Raw genomic sequence first — 24126 nt, 5'->3', positions numbered from 1 at the left:
ATGTTCTCGCTTGGCCCGTGCAAGAGCTTTTGTGCATATGCCACTCAAGCATTCGTTCTAAGATGCTCAAGGGCCGCTTTTGGAAAAAAGCTCAGAATGTGCAGCACAATACTTTAATACTTTAATTAAAGTGCTGCGAGTCATACTGGCAGCATATAATCCACATGATGCACTGGTTATTCATTTATTTTTATTTGGTCTGCAAACTTCTTTGAAGAGTTACTGCTGGCCCTGCTTAAAATGAATGTTGCTGCGAAAGTAGTGGGAGGTAGATTTTGATTTGGATCTATGTGCAAGGAGTAAATCACACACCTGGGCCTCGTTAAGATGTGGGACTCTGAAGTAATATCGTTGTAGCCGTTGCACAGTACAGAACAGTTTTTCTATTGAACACCAGCTGTTCAAACTGGGAGATACTGCACTGCCAGTCATCCGCTGCCATCAAAGTGAACATTTCCCGAGAACCTACCTGCCACAGTCAAACTCCCAGTTTTCGTTTTTCACTGATTTTTACAGATGGATACTGCCAGAATATAATGTTTCCTGTTTGTATTTATTTTTAAAAGTGGACAAATGCAGAAAATGTGGCATTTTTTCATTGTCTTTACATTTTGTTCATGGATTCCCAGCCCGTAGTTGTGCAGATTGATAGCAGGTGGAATAAAAAAAATAAAAAATCTTTCAGTAACTCCATATTTCAACACGTTTGTGCTATTATACAAATGTTTTCATTTGGGTTTATTTTTTTATTATATTTGGCCGTATTCACAAAGCACAAAATAAAAATGAAACAATATTGATAAGATGACCAAAAAATAAATATTGATAAATAGACAGAGATGTTAAAACGTTAAATACCATAAAACTGGGAGCTCACTCATAACCCACCACCCACTCTGATTCTAAAGAAAACTGGTCCTTCTGAAGTGAACTTTTAATTGTTCTAGAGAGGTCAAAAGGCAGTCAGTCTTTATGCCTGTGGTATAGGGGTTCTCTCTTCGGAGATAAGAGGCTCTTGTGCTCATTCAAGAATTATTTGACCCATAACAGTTCTGGAGTTGTCACCTATTAAAGGTGAGGCCCATATTAATTTACATTTGACGAATACCTAGTGGCCACCATTGTTATCCTGGACCGCTCTGTGTGCCTGATCTGCAAGACACAAATTTGTAATACAACTGGTAGTAACCTAGAAACACCTGAAGATTTTGGAGGCTCCACTGGGACTTAGTGAGAACTAGCTCACTATGTTGCCCGTCAAAAATTACAGTACCATTTGGGCCATTAACTAATCCTTCAATTTCGGTAACTTGGTCTCCGACCCCTGGTGGCCACTGGTGCCTAGCTATCTTGCCACTAGGATATTGAGTCTGCAAGAATCCATTTCATGAGAAATTGTCTATTTGGTTGCTGGGTCCTGGAATATCCATTTTGTATGGCCATATGTTTGATTACTTTTAAAGATGCCTTCTTTTATTCAAGAGCATTCGTAGGTACCACTGGCAGCAAATCTAAATAATCTTAGATACTTATCTCCCTGCCTACATCCCGTTACTCAGAAATCTATTTTTTAGTTGAGACGCCTACGTGATTCTAAACACTACAGAGCTAAACCAAGCTGTCCTGTCCTCCTTGGAGAAACATTAGCCACATGGCTGCGTGTGAACTGTGATTCTGGTGCCCGCAGGGAATGGGTAGTAAATTTGTTGTTGCATCATTTTTTTATTTTTTTTTTTATCTGGGTTTGAGATTTTTAAATAGAAGTAAAAAAGAAAACATACAAGGCAATAACTTTCAGGCAGAAATACAAAAATGTAATTGCCACGACTTTACATCTGTAAATTTGCTTTGTCTTACGTCTAATATATAGGCAACCCAAAGCCTGCTATATATGTTAACCACATGAAACTGGTACTCGAAATCAAGGACCCAGCAAATTCTTATCAGTCATCAAGATTACCTCCAGAGCAAGCTATCTAAGCATCTAGTTCTTATGTTTGCGTGGGCAGCCTCTGCCTTGATAAATCTGTCTCACAAGTACACAATATCTATCCATACGATGTCTCCATTTCACCAGAATGTGGCGTGAGCGGTCGCTTTCCTCCAATTTTGCACAGTGTCCCTTTTGCCCAGTGCTAGCCCTATACCTAAAAGTGTCTTTTAAGCATTGGTATAGCTTCTGTCTTCTAATATGTTTTTAAAAGCACCACCTTCAGTATAACATCTAGCAGCCTTTGTAGCACTATTCAAAAGACTTAAAAAATACCCTCCCAGAAAAGACTTCAACCCCAGGCATGTGCAGATTGTGTGGATAAAATCCCTGACCTCTGCCTCGCAACACTAACATTCCGAGGCCAAGGCCTCTGGATAAGCACCACAATAATGCAAGATTCAAATAGACACAGTGAAGAGATTTAAATTATATGAGACATAGGCCCTCATTATGACATTGGCTGTAAATCCTGCTTACCGCCACGGTGACGGCCGCCAACGTACCGTTGCGGAGGTGAACATCCAGCTGCCATATTAAGATACACACACACACTAAACCGTCAGAATACTGCCACAAACATATCCACCAGATCAAAGGTAAGTGTTAAACTGTCGATACGAACACCCACACCGTCACACCAACAAAACAACGCCCTCCACATTATGACCCACGAATCACCATGGTGGACATTCAAAGGCGGTAAACCATAGACGGTACACACTGGTGCGCTCAGAATGGCCACCCAAATACAAACAACACAACATTGGCCAATACCAAAAACACAGACCTGACACCAATACACACACCACACACACCCACCAACAACACTATAAAACACACACCCACATTACCCACAACCCTTTACGAACACGAAAAATAACCACGAGACGCAAATCACAGACACAACTACATACACCACTAACACCCAGCGATCCGTCATGCACCCCACACCCCACCACATTATTCAACATGCACTGCACAACACACACCACACCACCGTTTCACAGATGAGTTGCTGGTCATGGTGGAGGAAATAGTCAGGGTAGAGCCACAGCTCTTTGGAGCACAGGTACAGCAAATATCCATTTCTAGGAAGATGGAGCTATGGCGGAGAATTGTGGACTGGTTGAACGCTGTGGAACAGCATCCAAGCACAAAGGACGACATCAGGAAGAGGTGGAACGACCTACGGGGGAAGGTACATTCCATAGCAGCAAGGCAACAGCTCGCCATCCAGAGAACTGGTGGTGGACCCCCACCTCCTCCCCCACAGCTGACAGCATGGGAGGAGCAAGTCTTGGCAGTAGTACATCCTGAGGGACTCACTGGAGTAGACGGAGGACTGGCCACTGGTGAGTCAAAATCTACGACCTATCACCCCCCCCATACCTGCATGCCATCTCACCCCCTCACCCTGACTCCCATCACTCCACTCCATCCCACACAGTGCACCTACACATATGACTAACCCAAATGCCAAGCCCTGCATGCCATACCACTGCATGTACAGTCCTCCCAGCCCTGCATGTACACCCCCCACCTATGCATGCACGGCATGGAGAACTAACAATCCCACAATACATCACCAAACACAGGCAAGGGTGGCAGGGCAACAGCAACAATATAGGGGAAGCTAGGGATGTACAATATGTCACAGACATAAAGTATGATACATCACTTACATCCCCGCAGGTGCCCCAGCCAATCCCAGCGGCAAGGAGGTGCCACGGCTATCCAGTCCCCCAACAGAAGATGCCCCCAGTGATTACACTAACTCTGGACATCTGGATCTTGATGAACTACCTGGCCCATCAGGGACCACTGGTCAGTCGGCCACCCCAGCCCACTCGTAGTCCACCACAGAGCCTTCCCCTCAGTATCCAAAACCACAGCACCCACCCAACGTCCCCACACCTCTGTCCCCAGGACAAGTGAATCAGCAGTGTGCTCACTTGTACAGGGACCCCAGTCCACACCTCACAGCCAAGACAATCAGGGTCCTGGGATCAGTGGCAGTGGGCACACCATTCAAGGGACACAGGTACATGGGGACAGGGACACTGGAAGGACCGCTGTACGCCAGGGGGAGGACAGGCTCTGGTACTGACTGTCCTGGTGGCACGCAATAATGTCCTGGGGGCTTACCAACAATCCCAGGACAAGATGGGCCAGATTCTTGACATCATGCAGGAGAACCAGCAGCTGCAGGAGGTTAAACCATCAGGAGATCATGAAAGATTTGCAGGCCATCAACACCACCATGGTCTCCATAACAGGGGTGCTGGCTGATGTCGCCAGCATAATGAGGGAATATACAGCAAACCAGCGGGCCCCTTCCAGTAGCCAGTCAACTGAACAGCTCACCACATCTGCTGCAGCTAGTGGAAAGGAAGCGCTGCCACAGGACCCACAGGCCACCAGCACCCCTCCCTCTGCAGAAGGTGAACCACTCCACAAACGTCCCTTCGACCCAGACAGATGCTAGAGACACTTACCAAGGCCACCGCCAGGAAATGAGAGCTTCCTGAATGTCCCCTTGTGCCCCACTCTCACCTTGTCCACTTTAAACTGCCTATGCTCCCCTTCCTATGGCCCCTTGAACACTGGACCTGTGCTACAAACAGACAGGACCAATATCCTGGACTTACCTCTACCATCACCACATTCCATTGCACTATTCTGTCTATAGATTTCACTACAATAAACACCCTTAAACACAACTTGAGTGATTGTGCTTTATGTCAAGGAAATGTGCAATTGTGGTAACAGTTACATCTTGTGCAAATGACCTGAACTCTGTGATAGCATACAAAAAATGACCTGCAGCTGTCTGTAGTCATCACATCAGTACACAGTAGTAAGTACACCAACATCTGCAAAATGAGAAGGCATAGGTGACAGTCAGTTGAGATGCAAAGGAATTGACTGCCATCATGCTGCAGCCACACTGTTAGGATAAATAATCAGAGGAATGGTCAGTTCCACTGTCTCACCTGTGTGTCATTGTAAATATTGCCGTATAACTGATGTTCTGTTGACCACATCCTCATCCTCTGCCTCTTCATCCTCACTGTCCTCAGGGTCTACTGCTGCCACAGGGGCATTTCCAATCTCCTCCTCCTGCAGATAAGGCACATGTTGTCTGAGGGCCAGCTTGTGCAACATGCAGCAACTATCTGGCAAACCTTCTCAGGGAAGTAGCACAGGGATCCACCTGTCAGATGGAGGCATCTGAACCTGGCCTTCAGGAGTCCAAGGGTATGTTCTATGATCCCCCTGGTTCGCCCATGTGCCTCATTATACAGATTCTCAGCCCCTGTCCTGGCATTCCTCACAGGGGTCAGGAGCCACTGTAGGTTTGGATAGCCAGTCACCTGCAAGTATTGAGGGACAAACATTAGCCTTACACAAGGGTATGGGAGATGACTCCTGAAGGCATACAGTGGGTGGGGGACTCTGGCTCTCCTATTATCCACACCATGTGCCTCTGTAGTTGTGCTATCACATTTGGGATGCTGCTATTCCTCAGGACGAAGGCGTCATGCACCGACCCACGATACTTGGCAGTGACATGGGAGATGTACTGGTCAGCCAGACACACCATTTGCACATTGAGTGAGTGGAAACTCTTCCGATTCCTGAATACCTGTTCATTGTGCCGGGGCACCAATAATATTTGCTATATGTCCCATTGCATATAATCCAGCCTTCACAGTGGCAAAATATTTCACTTGGGAGAAAGCGATGTAGCTGCACATGTTTGAGCAAGGCAGACAAAACCCTTGCCAGCACTATTGAGATCATTGGCTGAGACATTCCTGCTGCCAAGGCCACTGTCACTTGGAAAGCACCAGTTGCCAGGAAATGGAACACTGATAGAACTTGCACAAGAGGGGGTATCCCAGTGGGATGACGGATAGCTGATATCAGATCAGGCTTCAATTGAGTACACAGCTCTGTGATTGTGGCCCTGTCCAGTCTACAGGTCAGTATTATGTGCCTGTCCTCCAGTGTAGCCAAGTCTGTACACTGGCTCTTCTCTCCTCCTCCTAATCCTCCACAGTGGTAGGTATCTAAGGGACATAAGAGTGAGTAGGGTGTCACAATCCAAACAATGGAACCACCACCTCAGTGTACATAGAGCTGGTATGAAATCGCAAATTTGTGAATGGCAGTGTATGTGCAATTTATAGCAATGACGCAGGTTCCAATTTTTCTGAATGTTGTCCACCACCATAAAATGGCGACTGCCTGTCCTGTAAGTATAGACAGGTGGAAGTGATGTAACTCCGCCGGCGTTGGGCGTCAAGGTTGAAGGCTATCTTGCACCGCGTGCTATTCCTCATAAGCTAAAATGGGAGTCTGTGAAGTATTGTGTCCAATGGGGATCACTGGCGGCGGTGACGGTGTACACCGCCGCAGACTTGACCGCCATTTTCTGTCTAAAACCTCACTTGATTCCTGACTTTCCACAGGACAACACCTCCACTGCATGTGCTGCTGTGACCTGTGTCTGGATCCTGCCATGGCCCTTGTGACAGGGAAAGGGCCACTCCCTTCACTTCAGAGGAGTTAGAGCGCCTGCTTGATGGGGTCCTATCCCTATATAGACAGCTGTATGGGCCTCCAGACCAACAGGTGAGTACACCATGGGCATGATGCATGGACAAGGTTGCATGGAGATGTGTGTGCTAGCAGTGTGTAATTGGGGGGAGTGGGGCTATGTCTGGTGGTAATGTGTGTGCCAGTGGAGATGGTAATGGTATTTTTTGGCCATATGTGTGGCTGGATTGTATGGTTAATGGTGTCCTCCTGCCTGTATTACCTCTGCAGGTACGCGCCCATCAGAAGAAGGGATTGTGGCGTGCGGACCCTGGGGGTCTATATCAGGCGGAGAACCCACTGTAGGAAAAGGTGGGAGGACCTGTGACGCTGGGCCCGGAAGACCATGGAGGCCCACCTAGGGATGGCCTCCCAGCGAGGGTGGGGTGCCCGTCAGAACCTGATCCCCCTGATGGCCCGCATACTGGCAGTGGCCTACCCAGAGCTGGATGGGAGCTTGAGGGCAGCACAGCAGCCACAAGGGGGTGAGTACAGTGAGCATGACAACAATTATTTTTGGGCCCCATGGGATCCTGGTGGTGGGTTTCAGTTAGTGGGTGTCCCTTAATGCCAGCTCAGCCATTGCTGCGTGATCCAGATGAAGGTAAATGCGTGTATAGCAAAATCTGTTAACCTAGATAGGTAGCATTCCATGTCAGACAGGGCTTAGTGGGTCCCAGGAGAGGTGCAGTTGGCGGTGGTTGGCTCTCATCTTGCTGTGGCACTTAGCAAATGTAATGCCAGTGCGATGTATAGTGCTCAATCCTGATCCCTGTGTGTGATGGTAATGTGTATGCCAACTGTGGTGGTGTTGCTGTAATTGACCCAGTGTTCCCTTTCTCTCTCCTGCTCTCCTACTATCTTTTGTGATCCTGTCCATATGTGCATTAGGATCATCTGGCGGAGGAGCAGGGGCACCAACAACTGAGAGAGCTGCATCCCACAGGACCCAGGAGGCAGAGTCCACCGACACCGAGAGGACCAGTGGGACGGAGGGCGAGGGGAGCACCACGGCAGACACAGGAGGTGACAACACTGACTCTGATTCTTCCTCCAATGGGAGCTCCCTGGAGGTGGCAGACACCTCTGCGACCACCCCAGCTACAGGTACAGCTGCCACCCCCATACCAGCACCGCCATCCCAACAGCCCCCCACCGAGTTGCCTGTGCCTGCTCACCTAGGAGGGTGGGCATCTCCTTCGCCCCAGGCACCTCAGGCCCTGCCCCAGTGAGCTCTATTGCCCTCAGTGAGGAGGCTGTTGAACTCCAGAGATCCATCTCTGTTGGGCAGTCAACTATTGTGAATGCCATCCAGGGGCTGGCATCCCAGATGCAGCAATGCAGTGCATACTTGGAGGGCATCCACAGTGGGTTGGCGGCCCTACATATATCGTTTCAGGCTCTGGTCTCCTTTCTGATGGCAGCCAGTGTCCCTGTTCCTACCTTCCCACTTCCAACTACCACTTCCCAGACCCAGTCTCCTCAATCCCAACCCATCGAAGGTTCAGATACAGACAAGCATGCAAACATAACATCACACAGGAGTAGCACAGTCAATCACAGGCAGCACACTTCAGGCCACATGCCCTCACACAAACAGACAGTTGCACACACAACCACATCCACTGCCTCCACTGTCTCCCCCTCCCCCTCCTCCTCCCTCCCAGTCTCATCTGCACTCACACCTGCATGCACTGCCTCAACAGCCACCATCACATCATGCAGCACCCACACCTCACTTGAAGACACCTCCACATCATCTATCCACATGCCCTCTTTGTCCTCTCCCACCCTGTCTGCATCCCCCAAGAGACACACACGCACGCACACAGACACCCAACAGCCATCTACCTCACACACGCCCACTGTCCATGCACCTCCACCCAAGTCCTGCAGACGTACACCTCAGACAACCACTCCCTCAACCTCCACTCCAATCCCTCCACCCACATCCCACCCCCCACACCCCCAAGAAACCTTTCCTTGCATGTCTTGACCTCTTCCCTCCCCCTCCACCGCCCCGACCTGCCCGTAACAGGAGGGTCCCAACGACCCAGCCCAGCACCCCAGCCAAACAGTCTGCCTCTGCTCCCATCAAACCATCAGCTGATGGCACAAATGGGCCACAGAGTGTGACGGCTGCCACACCTACTGAGAGCACACCACCGGCTCAGAAAGGGAGGACCAGAGTGGTGAAAAGCAAGGGACATGAGATGGGGACAGTGGAGGCACCTCCTACTCCTGGAGGCAAGGACACAAGTGACATGTCTAGGGCCAAGGGGACCCGTCACAAGAGGGGACACATGGATCCCCCTCCACCAGCAAAGAAAGTGAAGGTTCCCACTCAACCACCAATGAAAGGCAAGACACCCACCCCAGCAGCAGAGGGCAAGGAGCCTCCAGCAGAGACACAGCAGCCCTCACCTCTAGCAGAGACACAGCAGCCCTCACCTCCAGCAGAGGGCATGTAGGCCACCCTCCAGGGACTGTTGTACAAGGAGCCCCGTCCAGAGCCAATGGGTAAGTTCCCCTCTTCAGAGACTGTGGCCTTGCACTCCTTAGTAAAGACAAATGGGCGTGGAGCCCCCTCCAGAACCAGTGGGCAAGTTCCCCAAATCAGAGACTGTGGCCTTGCACTCCCCAGCAAAGACAAATGGACATAGAGCCCCCTCCAGAACCAGTGGGCAAGTTCCCAACTTCAGCTGAGTTGCTCCCCCACCCTCCTACCTTCCCACTGAGGTGCCTGCCCATTTCCAACATGATGCCCCTGAACAGTAGATTCCGGAAGTTGTCAGGAGTCAAGTTGGGCCTTGGACTGTGCCCTGTGGCCATGTGGCCGTTTTGTAATTTGGACTGGCCATTGGCCCATTCTGAACATTGTCGCCTGCATTTGGAATCGAATGGACAATGTGGTGGCTGTTGGCACCAAATTACAGTGTGTGCTGGTTCTCATAGTTGTCCTTGTTTTATTTTAACGTTTGCCCTGTGACATTGGTTTAACTCTGTAGCTAGTTCTGTGTATGGTGTGTGTGTGGATGGTGTGTGTGTGTCACTCTCCTTTTCCTCCCTCCCTTGTGTGCTAGGTGGCTGTACTCACCGTCTTCGTCGACTTAGGTGGTCCAGGAGGGCCATAGCGTAGAATAGCATTGGGAATACTTGAAGTTCCGGTTCCACGGAGGTGGCGTGTACCTGTAGGTGAGTCTTACGTTTTCTGTGTTCTTTTTCCGCCAGTCTTTTGATGGCATTGGTACCGTCCCGGAAATCCTGGCGGTTTGCTATGTCATAATATGGTGGGTGGTACCTTGTCTTCCGCCTAGATGTTGATGGCTACCGCCATGGTCAGTGGTGTAAAGGCCCAGGCGATTGGTGTGGTACATTGGCTGTCTATGGGAGGTATCACCGCCATGGTAATAATTTGGCGGTAATTACTGCCAGCCTGTTGGCGCTATTACTGCCACTTTGTCACCGCCAATGTCATAATGACCACCATAGTCTGTTCGCGCTTGTTGCTGCCTTTGCGACCATAAGCACAAACATCCTTTCCTCAACTTCCAAGGGGCCTATGCCATCCTCCCATATTCCCCAAAATATGAAAAGTATCAAAGGAGTTAACAATTTGGGTCTTATAAAGGCTAGAGATTTTTCACTCAAGGGCAAGGGGAGACATTGCTAATTCGAGAGGACTGTATTCAGGTATTGCCTCATGTTCAGTAGGCATTGTGTCTGAGGTTGGCTCAATGTGAGATATCTATACAATTGTGTGTAATAACCCAAACTCCTCCTTGATTTTCAAAAAGTGTTTTAGTACTGTACCTGCCTCTACAACACTAAATATAGAGATTTCAAATGTGTCCTACTCTATAAAGCCCTCTAGTGAGGTCACTTCTGAAAGTATTGTGCCCCCTCTTAGGGTTGCTTGAGTGATCAGTTTACCATGTCGACCTATCCATTTGTTGGTGGCTTTCTACAAAACTAATAAAGTCCGAGTAACTGGCTTGACCTTCTGATGCGAGTCTCACAAGAAATGGAGTGGAGAGCTCTCTCATTTTGATCAGAGCTTGGCTGCATACGCAGGGTCTGGCATCAACCTCCTCCTTCCCCATTTCCCCAACCCCAAACTCATTTACTGCTATAAGGTAATAGTAGTATCTGACAGGGGTTTTACAATTGCCATTTCCAAAATTGGATTTGCAACAATTAAATAAAATCCGCAGACGCCCTTATTGCACAAAAAGCATCTTAAAAGTGACATAATTTGCAATTGTTTTGCAGTTGTTTTTGAATCTTGCACATAGAAGGTGCTAGTTTTGATGTATTCCTCGTGTAAAATTTTATGTTTTTATTTATAAAGCCACATTCTTTTTATGAAGTTAAGAACAGAGTAGACATAGAATTTATTGTGGGTTATCTATTGTGTTCATATTGAGTCTCTAGGCCTTTCTGCAGCCTGGAGTAAGCGTATACATTTTGAGTGTTTTGTATATCCATTCTGGAGTGCCACAGCATCGTGTCCCTGTAACACAAGTGGTAAATGACGCTTCCCACACACGGGGAGAAGGTCCCTGTGAAGTACTGGGGCAGTGGAGAAAACAGTGGCGGCTGGTGACGTTTAAGAGTGGTGGGGCTGGGCTGCACGCGGTGAGGGGACGGGTGGTGTTGGAGTTCACATTAAGGGGACACAGCATTTTTTGGGTGGCCATCTCCTGTGCAAATCTTTTTTTTTTTTTAAACAATGGGATAAAATGAAGCATTTTCCAGGATGTCTTCAAATAAAAAACAATGGCTTTCATAGGCTTTTGTACACAGGACACACTTCCAGGTGGAGGCCGATTTTTCTAATGCAATATTATGTTGGTATCTCTTGGAGTTAACGAAGATCACTGTTTCTCGCAAGCCAATACTGGAATGACTCACTGTAAGGCCCACTCTTGGATGTCAACAAGTCTGATTTTCAGATCTGACTCAATCTGGACGAGTCACAGGACTGCTTCTGCCATACATACCCTTAGTGTAATGGGAAGAGGAAGGACTATTGCTAAGTGCGCCAAAAAGTGAACCCTTGTTGGTAGAATGATCCGAGAGGAAGGAGAAAATAACTGAGGAAAGAAAGATCCCCTTCACAAGTGCCACACCGCCAGGCCTACCTTGTAATGATAACGCAGAGGGAAAAATAATTTGTAATTCCATATTTACAGTCCATACGTTATTCTTTGGTAATAAGTGTAAACGAGAGAAAAGTAAAGCAGTTAAAACAAAAAGAACTGAGCCATGAGATGCAATTGTGTAGGAATCGCTGCTTCTACAGGATTCCCTGCTCCTCAGAGTATATAAAGCACTTTAAGAGAATGAGTTCAGTGTGGGAGCAATGAAGGAAGAAACTGCTTCAAGAACATTTAAAAGGCACAAACAGAATTAAAAGGGACATACTTTGTGCAGCAACAATTCTGCAGACACAGCACTGGAAGTCGCTCAGCAGCTGCACAGGAGCATACACAGCTCTTCTGCCCAGCCACTTAAACTGTTGCCACAGTCCTTAAAATGGTTCCGATGTACAATGGAATATGCAGCTTGGGCAGCAATTCTGTGGGAGAACACCGGACAAAATCTCAAGGGAAGGAAAAATGGGCAGCCTAGCAGCAGTCATGCGAGTGCACATAAGCACATGTATTGAAATGACTTGAAGGTGCTGTGGAGCACAACTATGGGAATGGGTCCAAGTTGTACACATGTAAGAATGACAAAGGTACACGAGTATGCAGGCCTGTCTGGAGCTCAATGAGGCCTGGGGGGTGCACTGAAGTGCACAGCTCCGGTAGCAGCTCAGTGGGTGTGCGGAAGCCAGCAGGAAGCACAGCTATGGATATTATGACAGGACACACAAGTACACACAGCTCTAGAAGTGTGGTGTACGTGGAGCAATGTCCAGTGCTCTGTTTCCAATCAAACAGGCAGCTCAATTTGGCCAGATGTTGTATGCCAGATGTCAGGCTACAAACTAAATAGATAGAAAACTAAGGTTGTGAGCAATACATCTGCCAAGACACGCTAGATTCTTGCTGTGTCAGGTCAGCCACATATCTTGGTGATACATTTCTTCAACCACAGATGATGTTGTTAGCCTAAATTTAAACTGTAATATATCCCATTTTTTAGCATTCAATTAGTAAATCATGATGCATCCCGGTGCACCGTGACCCCACAGACATGCAAATCTTCGTAATGACAATAAGCGCCCAGCTCGTTGAAAATCTAATCTGAAGACACTGAAATATGCCCATATTGGCATCATACATGTAGTGCCTGAAATAAGTTTAAAAAGTGCAGCAAGAATCTGAAGTGTTATATTTTTCAGTGCTGTAATACAATGTGTTCATACATTTATTTAAGGCATGTTTGGATTTGGTGCAGCCTGCATATTTTCTTGCTTTAATAACCTGGTGTCCCTCGCCCTTGGCAGGTCCGTCATTGAGTCTTTAATTTTCTATAGTGACTTGATACAAGGGACCTTTCTTACTTCTAAGCTCCCTGGTTTAGAAAATAAAGTTGGATCCAGCCTTCTGCCAATTGAATCAAACTATAGGTCCAAATCTGACCCCAATGGTGGTGGGATCTTTTTAACCTCCTAATGCACGGGTATGCGCGTTAGTCTGTGGTTTTTTAGATAAATGTTGTTTAAAATCTGAAGTCAGTGCTGCTTCAACCCAAAGGCTGCTGCAACAGAGAGACACACGCTTTATGCACTCTCCCGAACCGTTGACACGCTGCTGTGGTCTCCTAGTTCTCCCAACGAGTTTTAGAATCTGTTTATTCCTTCATTATCTACAACCTGTGCAGTGAGATGTTGCACGCATTTACTGTACCTTTGCCTAAATTGGCAAGTTCCTAACTTTGAATGTCTCCCTATGTGCGTGTCTGAGTGAGTGGAGCTGTGTATGAACGTTTACCTGCACTGGTCAGAGCTCATAGGAATGAAAGATGGACACGAGCCATGACTCACCTACTGTAAACGGAGACAGCCCTGTCTTTTTCAGCGACGCTGCGTCTTCTTCTGCCCCCAGGGGCTCCTCTGGGTCCCGGCTACGCTACCCACAAAAAGAAGGAGTCGCGGTCGCGGAAGGCCGGGGGGCAGGCAGGTGCCATCCTCATCCGTCCTCTGGGGGCGAGAGCAGAAAGGCGAGGGTGGCGCCGGTGCCGGCCCGGAGCACGGCCACGAGGCGTCTGGAAGCAGTGCTGCTGCTGGTGTGGGCTGCTCAGGAGCAGGAGGCGCGGGAAGCAAACACCTCGTGTTTGCTGACAGTGCATAAACTGCGCAGTGCGCAGACTCGATTTTGAGCTTGCCACTGCCTTCCTGCCTGAAGCCCCGCCCACCATTTCCCAACTTGTCACAGGGCTACACCCAACCTCCGTGACGAATTGGGAAAGCGTGGGGTGACCATCCTCCACTACCCTGACTGACGTGAAGGCCCTAGCGCTACAGGGCTTCAACCTGAAGCGCCCGGAGCTAAGTTTATCTACACGTCATCAGGGGGTGGAGACTGGTCCTCTGAGCTATGCCTTTGCCGAGCTGATGACCTCACAGGCCTCAGGCTGTGAGCTTATCAGCCCGGCAAACATAGACTCAGTCAGGGGAGGGCCTGACCTGATCCTGCCAGTCTAATCTCACGTGACCCAGCCCCAAGCAAGAAAGAGGTGTGTGCATTTCTTTAAGGGAGGGACTGGGAGTTAGGGGAGTTTGTTTTCACCTTTTTTTTTGTAATGTTCACGAGGGCGGAACCCCGACGCCCTCGTGCAGAATCCGCCACTGGGAGAAAATAATCTAACAAACATCCTGAAATATCTTTTTTGTTTGTATTACTGCTCCTCTCCAAATTTTACTGTTATTTTATGTTGGTTTTGTATCTGAGAGGCTAGGTAAATAAACATGTGGTTTGCATATTCTTTAATAACTACAGCACTTGTCCTTAACGTGAAACAACATGGCTGCAGAAAACCAAAGGATCAAGTGTAAGTTTTTTATTTCACTCTATCAGCATTGATAATTCATGCTTAGGTGGAAGGAAATGTTCAAATGTAGTCTGTCACAAAGATGCAGATATACCTATTTTATGTGTCCATGAAAATGTTATCCCTCCAACAAAGTTGTCACATTATTCAGTTAAGATTCTGTTTTGATTATGTACTTACACCTGAAAACACCTTAATTTACCAGATCAGTGTTTCGCCTAATTGTGTTTGTATATTGAGATGAATAAATCTTCAGGTGATTAATCGTGCTTTATGAATTCAAGTTGATTGATTGGTCCATCGGTCAGCTCCTGTCAAACGCACATCTCTGCAGGCTGTTTCTTTGTTCTTGTTTGTTTCTGCCATGTGCTTGATTATCCTTCTCTTCTGTAGTTTTGTCCATTGCCTGCTTACTTTATATATTTTTAGAAAAAATGTTTGCTGGCTGGGAACATTTATATGCCTAAAATACAATCATTTGGAGGCACATCATCCGACTTTAATCAATATTACCACAACTCCAAAAGACCACAAATTACAGTATACTGCTTCTTATAACAAATTACTCTGACCAGTATACAAACCACCACACCACAAACCATTTGTGGAAGGTATATAGAAGGTACAAGGAAGGACATAGGAAAAAAAGGCAGAAGGGGAGAAGAGAGAGCAGCAGTAAAAAAGTGCAGGGTGGAAATCATTATTCCAAAATACAAAAACATCACGTCAGCACTTTAAACCCTCTCATGCCTTCCTTCCACAACAATGTGTGAGCATCAAAGGGAGTCCAGACACAGTGAAATAGCATTACACAAACAAAAAACATCTCGGTCAGGTAAAACCGCTCCAGTCTTGTCAGAGAGACTGGCTGAGTAAGACCTGACCACCTCCGGGCTGTAAAAATAAACCGCTTGTCACCGTAAACCGCTTGTCACCGTTCACAACCTTAAGTATGGCAGAACTCTGTAGGGAAGCAGAAAACACCAAATCCAGGAAGTCTTTCTTGGTTATTGGAGCTGTTGCCCCTTGTGCTGAGCGTCAGGGCTGAACGCTGGGACTATCGGGCACACTTGCCACTGATTTGTAGGTTCCCCATTAGAGTGGCTGCCACCCTCTATATGAGATCTCTCATGACTTCTTCAGAAAGAAATCTAGAGGTAGCTGTGAATGAGCAGCCAAGGCATATCTAGGAGACATGCAAAGCCTATGCAATACCGCTATAGTCAGAGCTCTCTCACACATGAAAGAACCACACAGTGTTACAAAAATAAAGATACTTTATTAGAGTAAAACAAGTACTAGAATACTGAATAGGCAGTCCCCAAACTAGAGGTAAGTAAACACACTATTATATACACATTAGCAATCAGTAGAAGCATAGAAAGCAATAAGCATTGGTAAGAGCAATAGCAAATAGTGAGGGACCTAGGGGAGGACCAATCTATATACTAAAAAAGTGGAATGTGAAAGACAGTCCCCCACCCAAGGAAGTAGAATCAGTAGAGGGGAGTTGTAGGAACTAGGAACCCCAAGAGGTGAGTACCAGAGTGACCCCCAGCAACCAGGAGAGCAGAGGTAAGTACCTTGTTTCTCCGAAACTAACAGGAGGACTTTGGAAAAGGATTATGCAAGACCCAGCCAAGACTGGGAGAACCCAAAGATGGCTTTTGACAGAAGAGGACCTGCAAAGGAAGGGGACCAAGTCCAGTGTGTAATGAAGTGTCCGGTTGTGGCAGGAGCCACTACCCACCCTTCTGTGGATGCAGGATGACGGTGTTGACGAAAAAGGCCAGCAGTGCAGCACCAGAGATGAAGATGAGTCCCAGGAGTGAAACAAGTGAAGTCCACGACGGTAGACGAGATGCAGTCGGTTAGTGGTGCTGGAAAACCACCAGCAAGCCTCAGCAAATGCAAGAGACGGAGAAGACGGTTTGCAAGGCTGAAGAGGACTAGCAAGGTCCAGGGGACTCCACCCTAGGAGGGGAGTCCGGGGTGACGTTCACCAGCTGGTAGAGTTACAAGAAGAGGAGGCAGCCCCCCCACACAACCCACTGGCAGCAAGCAAGCACAGGAGTCGCAGTGAGGCCCACTCAGCACACCTCAAGAGGAGTCCCACATCGCTGGAGCAGCAGGCAGGAGACTGTGCTTTGCAGGAAGGAGTACTGGGGGTTGGGGCTACCGGAAGGACACACCAGCCTTGGTAGCTGCAAGAGTCGCGGTGCACAGGGGTACTGTCCTACAAGGAGAGGCAAGGGCTTACCGTCTCCCAAATTGGACAGCTGTTAAAGAGGACCAAGGAGACCAATCCAGACCACCACCTGTGATGTAGGATCCACGCAGCTCCGGAGGAGAGAAGATCCACATAGGTGGTCATTGTTGCAGTTGGAGCCTGCGATGCAGGGGAGTAACTCCTTCACTCCAAGGAAGATTCCTTCTTACTTCTTGTTCAGGCTGAAGACTCACCACCCTCAGAGGATGCACAGCCAGGGAAATGTTGCATTTTCTGGAAGGAGCCGGAGAAACAATGTTGCAGAGCTGAGTCCTCACTGTAGTTGCAGAGTGTCAGTTCCTGAAGGGTCCAGTTGCAGTCCCAGTGGCCATAAGATGAAGTAAACGATGCAGAGGAGTCCTGCTGGAACCTTGCACGTCGAATCTGAAGACCCACACAAGAGGGAGACCCTAAATAGCCCAGGAAGAGGGATTGGCCACCTAGCAGGGTGACCACCTATCAGGAGGGGCCTGTGACGTCACCTACCTGACCTGGTCACTCGGGTGCTCCCAGGGGCCATTGTCCACCTTGGATTCAAGATGGCAGAATCAAGTGGCCAACTGGAGGAGCTATGGGCACCACCCCTAGGGTGGTGATAGACAGGGGAGTGGTCACTCCCCTTTCCTTTGTCCAGTTTTGCGCCAGACCAGGGCCTGGGGTCCCTGAACTGGTGCAAACCGGTTTATGCAAGGAGGGCACCAAATGTGTTACATGGCTTGGGTCCCCTCCCAAACCATGCAATGCCTATTTCCTTCCTCTCCCACAGGAAATCCTTTGTTCTGCCTTCCTCTGCCTGAGCAGGTCAAGGAGCTGAAGGGCAGAAACATGTCTGAGGGGTGGCAGCAGTGCAGACTGCTCGATAAACCCCAGAAGACTGGTAGGAGCAATGTTGGGGGTCATTTAAGGAGCCCCCAGAGTGCATGGATTCATACAGCCAATACTGGCAACAGTATAGGGGTATGATTCTGACATGTTTGATACCAAACATGCCCAAGTTCGGAGTTACTATTGTGTAGCTGGACACAGGTAGTGAGTGACCTGTGTCCAGTACACCGGTAAAATGGCTTCCCTGCACTTACAAAGCCCAGTGTAATGGAGCTGGGGTTTGTAGGGGCACCTCTGTTCATACAGGGGTGTCCTCACACACAAGTACCTGCACCCTGCCTCCTGGGCTAGGAGGGTGTACCATAGGGGTGACTTACAGTGACTTGGTGCAGTGACCTGTAGTTAAAGGGTGCATGCATCTCTCACGCAGGCTACAATGACAGGCCTGCAGACACATTTTGCATGGGCTCGCATGGGTAGCACAATACATGCTGCAGCCCATGGGGAACCTCTGGTGACCCAATGCCCTGGGTACCTAAGTACCAGATAGTAGGGACTTCTATGGGGGCACCAGTATGCCAGTTATGGGGCGTGCAAAGTCCTAAGCAACCAAGTTTTAGAGGTAGAGAGAACACAATCACTGGGCTCCTGGTTAGAAGGATCAAAGTGAAATCAGTCAAAACACACTGACAACAGGAAGAAAAGGGGGTAACCATGCCAAAAAGAGGGTACTTTCCTACTCTCCCCTTCCATCTGGTATGCATATGCATCAACTGATCACCGATCGCAGTAAACTCCACTACCTCTGGGGATCGTGATCCTGTGCTTGCTCCTTCTCCCTTCTTCATGGCACCTCTGTCCATTGTTTGGAAAGAAAGACTCACCCTCCGGACACCATCAAAACAAATCTTCTTTCCAAAGGGTGGCATCTTACTTATCGCCATAAATTGAGGGGTAGAACCACCACACAACTGCACGTCACCATCATGTCATGAACTATAATCGTGAAATAATAGTACCAGTCATCACATCACTGCTCAGTGTTTTTCATCAGAAAGATTGGTTGCCCTCAGCATTGGGCACAGTGGACGGCTTGGGATCGTGAGTGCCTGGGGGAGTATAAATAAGGCATCAATTATGGACTCCTCTAAAGTTTGCCTCCTTTTACTTTTTTCTCATTTATTTAAAGCATTATATGCAGTACATATTTACGCCACTCTCTCATTAACCCAGTTTCTCTGTTCACCTTGCTGTCCTCGAATGACAGCTGTTCATTTTCCCTGCAGAATTTTCAGATCAGATTGTTTTGCTGAATGGGATTCTATTACCCTTGATTTAAGTGTTTTCCGTGTCGATTTTCATGTCTGTTATTGTTTTGCTGCTCTCTTAAACTTCCATATGTGCTATATTTTCTTAAATGTACTTGAGGGACTCCTAAACTGAACATTATGGTCCGTGAAGTAGTATTCACCATTGTACAGAATGTAGTAGCGGAAATTTTGATATTCCTTTCCACAATGAAGCATTAGATAAAGTAAACCAATACAGAAAAAGAGTTGTGGAAGTACTCTAAACAGAGGCTGTATAAGGGCATCTGGTGCCGAATCACAGGCGATTTTATCCACCTACCATAAAGTCCTGGTGTAGCAGGACTACACATATAGATCCCTCTCCACTGCATGGCAGTGTTGGGAAGAAATGTGAACTGTATAATGTGGTGTTTCCGATTTTGCCCCACCTACCTACCACAAGAGGGTCCTTGTCATAACCCGACATAGCCCCCGCCTCACTCTCACATAAAGACAAGCAAAGGTGCTCCAAAGATGGGGAGTATATTCCATTGCAATGCCTCCTCCTTTGTACTATTTGTTATGGAATGCTGTCCTTGTGAGGAAAGAGGGCTATGTGTTGCGTGTGGGGATGGCCCCATGCCAATCAGGTCGTCTGCCTATCTGCTGTGGATGACTCGTGAGAGTTCCCACTGGTGGCCAACTCTTACCTGCCACTGTAATGGAGTAAAACACTTGGGTTCACATAATGGCCATTCTACTAATTCTCATTAAGAGGGTCTGAAATATGCACAAATTATTGCTCATTAGGTAGTTAAAATAGTTTTTCCACTTCCATGTTGGATTAGGCCTGGATTACAATATTCTTCTTCTGCCACAGTGGGCAATATATTTATTTTTCAAAAGATGAACACCATTAGTTTGCCATGACAGATCAGCAGGAATCTTTGCCATCTGGGAGGCTTGTATCTTGCTGGCTGTAAATCAAGGAAGTATTCCTGGTTGTGGTGTGGTGAAGTAGTTGAAGAAGCTTCTCTGGGTGGTCACTGTCCTTTGAAGTCCTTTTGTTGCTCAGAGACTTCTCCCTGGATAATCCTACTAACAGACACAGCAAGTACAGCTTTATTTCAAGGCATGATTAGCAACATTCTTTTGATTCTGACTGAGGCCAAAAATAAGCACTCCGTTCTCCTTCATTACTTCGGCTTTTTTGTCTACATGTTTTTCAGAAGAGGAATTTTCAAGATGAAAATCACCATTTGAAGAAGACATTGCTTATCATCTGGTATCAAGGTTTCTGGTCCTATTGATTCTCCAGTATTGGGGTATCTTTCATCGAGTCCCATGCTTGAATCATTCCCCATCGTCGAAGTGGGAGTCTTTGTACATAGAAAGCAGTAAATTAAAATTTTACATTGAAGTCAGTGCAAAAGACATTCACTTGAATAGCTTATCAGTGTTATTAGAAATTACCAAATTCCAGCCAATCAGACGACAGCATCTTTTTGAACCGTCACCATAGAGCCTCCAGTCTCTCAGATTTTCTACTGCACGTCGTGTGAAGGGAGTCTCCCTGAGCTCTGCTCACTTTAGTCTGATAGGAATTCTTCTGAATAATGTTGTTTACTCCTTGGACTGCGTCTTCTGACATCATGCCTGCAGCCAAGAAAGGTTTTTTCAACCCTGCAGCACCTGTGGGAAGCTAAGGCTCCACTGTGAAGATCCTCACATGGGCTGCATATAATGTCTTTACCCAGACCACAAGGTGAAAGATTGTAAGATTTGTCAAACCTCTGCTCATAAAAACCTGTAAGTCAGAGAGGATAGGCTCCTGCTTTGGCAACAAAAAGACCAAAGAGCCCCGCCTCTCTGATGACGACAGCGATACTTCACAGAAATCTGTGCCATCGAAAAAAAGAAAGAGATCTGTGGAGAGTTACTCCAAAATGAAGTAAGACAGGCAAGAAAACCCATTCAGTGGGGGTAAAAAAACAGAGGAACGTCCATCCACCTCGAAGAAAGAGAGTTCAACTAGGAAAGGTCATTCTGAACCTTCTACACCAGCTGCCAGCACTATTCGGGTGAAAAAAACATCCACATCTCTGCCACCGCCGACGACAATAAAAATGGCAGTCTTGTCTCCAAGACCGCTGACAAGCACATCATCGACAACAGTCTTGGTCACAACTGCTACCACAGCGACGGCAACATGACAAAGACATCCAAGTTTGACCCATCGACAAAAAAGTTCTGCTCCTTGTCATCAGGCCTGTCGACGTCAGCAAAAAAAGTGATGACATCAGACAAATTTAAATCGTTGACGTTAATACCATTGCTGGCTCCACCGGCGATGACAACACCGTGGTTGGCAGCACTGTCGGTGGCGGCACCATCAACAACTCAGTTACATCCTGCCGACACACCGTTTACACCAACGCCGTTGATGACAACAAAAACAGTGCCTTCAGCAAGACCTGATTTGGACTCATACTAACCGTCTTTCCTACCCTTAACATTAATACCTTTAAGTCCACACAAGAGACACTATTACCATCACATACCTCACCCAGTAAGTTATCGCCTGCCCCTCCAGATAACCTTCTCGATCATAATGAAGAGGAATATGAGGGTGATTATTCGGATGAAGGACTTTTTGGAGTGACTTGTAGTCCTTCGGATTTACAAACTAAATGCCGGTGAGAGGATTAGGAGGACCAGCAGTACAAAAATTAAAATGTCCATGAACCGTTTGTTTACCAACACAGGTTCACCACAACAACAGGAACCCACAGTACAAATGCCAATGTCACTGGTCGCCAATTTACAGCATATGATGCAAGGCTACTATAGCAGATTCCCACCATCAGGATCTACAACTCCACAACCACATACACCACTTTAGTGACCGCCACCGCTAGGGCCTTCTAGCAGAAATCTGTCTTCAGAGTTGCCAGTACCCGCAACACCATTGCCACCTCTTTCTTCACCTCCTATAATTGATCCACCTTCATCGCATGAGGACCAAGAAGAGGGTGGGATTCAGGACACTGCCTTGCTTCCCAATGAGTGGGACGACTACTAAATATAAACACCAACCCCCTGTACTCCACCACCGGTAGATTCCCCACCGCTGGACATAGGAGGGTTCCATAGTGTTACGGAACGAGCTGTAAAAGATTTCAGCTTCCCATCATCTCAAAGCAATCAGATTACTTTCTTTATGACTTTAAGGAGGATACCAGAAAGTCAGTTTGTGCTATCCCGATTGTGGATTTTATTTGGAAACAGGGCCTTAAGGTTATGCAGACTCCATCCTCAATACCAGCAGTACTTCCCAGATTGGACAAGAAGTACAAAGCGCCAGAGAACTCCCCAGCTTGTCTAGTTGGTCTGTCCAAACCTGACTCTGTGATAACTCAGGCAGCCCAAGGCCGGTCCACAAACCCATCTTCTCTACTTTCTGTGCCTCCAGATAAGGAAGGAGCAAGCCTGGATAGTATAGGAAAGAAGTTCTCGACCATGGTGGCGGTCAGAGCAGCAAATTAATTGGGGATCCTAGGGCGATACGACCGCCAAATGTGGTCAGACATTTTCCAATACATCGATCTTCTTCCCGAGGATGCTAAATCTGAAGCGTGGAAGGTTCTACAAGAGGGAGAAAAAATTTCGGCAAAGATCATAGACTGTGCAATAGATGTCTCATCCACAGGTTTTCGACAGCTGGCCGGAGCAGCAGTACTATGATGCCAGGGATGGCTGAAGGCCACTTCGTTCCGCCCGGAAGTTCAGATGAGGGTACATGACATGCCATACAATGGGGAACTCCTGTTCGGTAAGCATGTCGATGAGGTGCTACAATCTATAGAGACAGACACCCAGCTATTTAGGTACTGTACACTACAGAAGGCAAGCCTTTAGAGGAGCCAGGGGTTTACTCTTATAGAGGCAGTTTCCACCAGTATAGGCAATACCAGCCTTATCAGAGCCAATTTTGTCCAACCACCACACAACAACACCCCTAAATGCAATCACCAGTGGCAACCTACAGATCCCCCACCAGAGGAAAGTCTTCCTACAGAGGCGAAGACACTTCCAAAAAGCACTGACCTCCACTAAGTACTGGCCACCACCCCCTACTACACTACTCAGATAGAGGGCAGAATTTCCAGCTTCTCCCACCAGTGGTCCCAGATCACATCAGACCAGTGGGTTCTCAATATTATCACCAGAAGACATACCCTGGAATTCCAACAAGCCCCTCCAAATGTACCACCGCAAGAACCTCAACCTGCCCACTTGAAGGAGCTGCTATTGCAGATTACCACAGTGATAGACAAGGGAACCATAGAAATTGTACCGATGTTTTAGAGAGGGACCAACGTCTATCTTGCTTCTTCCTCATTCAGAAGAAGACAGGTGAATGGCGCCCCATCTTAGATCTTCAACAACTGAACAAGTTCCTGAAAAAACAATCATTCTGTATGGTCACTATTCAGGATGTATTACACTTGCTCAATCAAGGGGATCATATGATGGCCTTGGCTCTCCAAGCCACCTAATTTCATATCCTAATCCACCCCAACCACAGGAAGTTCTTATGATTCAAAGTAGCCGGCACTCACTACCAATTTAAAGTGTTAGCATTCGGTCTGAGATCAGCTCCTCAAGTGTCCACCAAAGTCTTAGCTCCAGTTACAGCATAGCTCAGACAAAGAGGAGTTCAAGTTTTTCCGTACTTGGACGATTGGCTCATAAAGGTGAACATAGCATGCCAAGCAGCCACAGACACAGCAACATGCCTATCTTTTTTCCACACCTTAGGTCTCTCAGTCAACTACCAAAAGTCACACCTAGCTCCTACAACCAACATCACCATTCTAGGAGCTGTACTGGATACAGAACAAGCAAAAGACTTTGCTTCCCAAGACAGACAGAAAAAGATTTGAAACCTAGCACTATGCCTCGCCAAAAGAAAGTCCATTTCTGTCCGAATCTACAAGTCTTTCATGGGGACGATCTCCTCTTGCATTTAACTTATACCAAACGGCTGTCTCCATATGAGATCTCTTCAGGAAGAGTTGGACAGTCAATGAGTCCAAATCAATGGATCTTTCGACTATATCGTTCAAATAACCTCCTCAATG

The 24126-nt window shown here is 47.4% G+C and overlaps 1 protein-coding gene across 1 annotated transcript in view; it reads left to right on the top strand.

The window, feature by feature from the left end:
* The window catches only part of ABHD18 (abhydrolase domain containing 18), a 245755-nt gene that overhangs the window by 102472 nt on the left and 119157 nt on the right, over positions 1 to 24126 (top strand). Inside the window, exon 7 of the mRNA XM_069242299.1 lies at positions 14574 to 14599. Coding sequence (XP_069098400.1) covers positions 14574 to 14599 — 26 coding nt within the window. The remainder of the gene's footprint in view (positions 1 to 14573; positions 14600 to 24126) is intronic.

This window comes from Pleurodeles waltl, chromosome 1_2 (genome assembly GCF_031143425.1).
Source record: "Pleurodeles waltl isolate 20211129_DDA chromosome 1_2, aPleWal1.hap1.20221129, whole genome shotgun sequence".
In the NCBI taxonomy this organism is placed as follows: Eukaryota; Metazoa; Chordata; class Amphibia; order Caudata; family Salamandridae; genus Pleurodeles; species Pleurodeles waltl.
The sequence above is the reverse complement of the archived record's forward strand: the minus strand, read 5'-3'. Positions and strand labels throughout refer to the sequence as shown.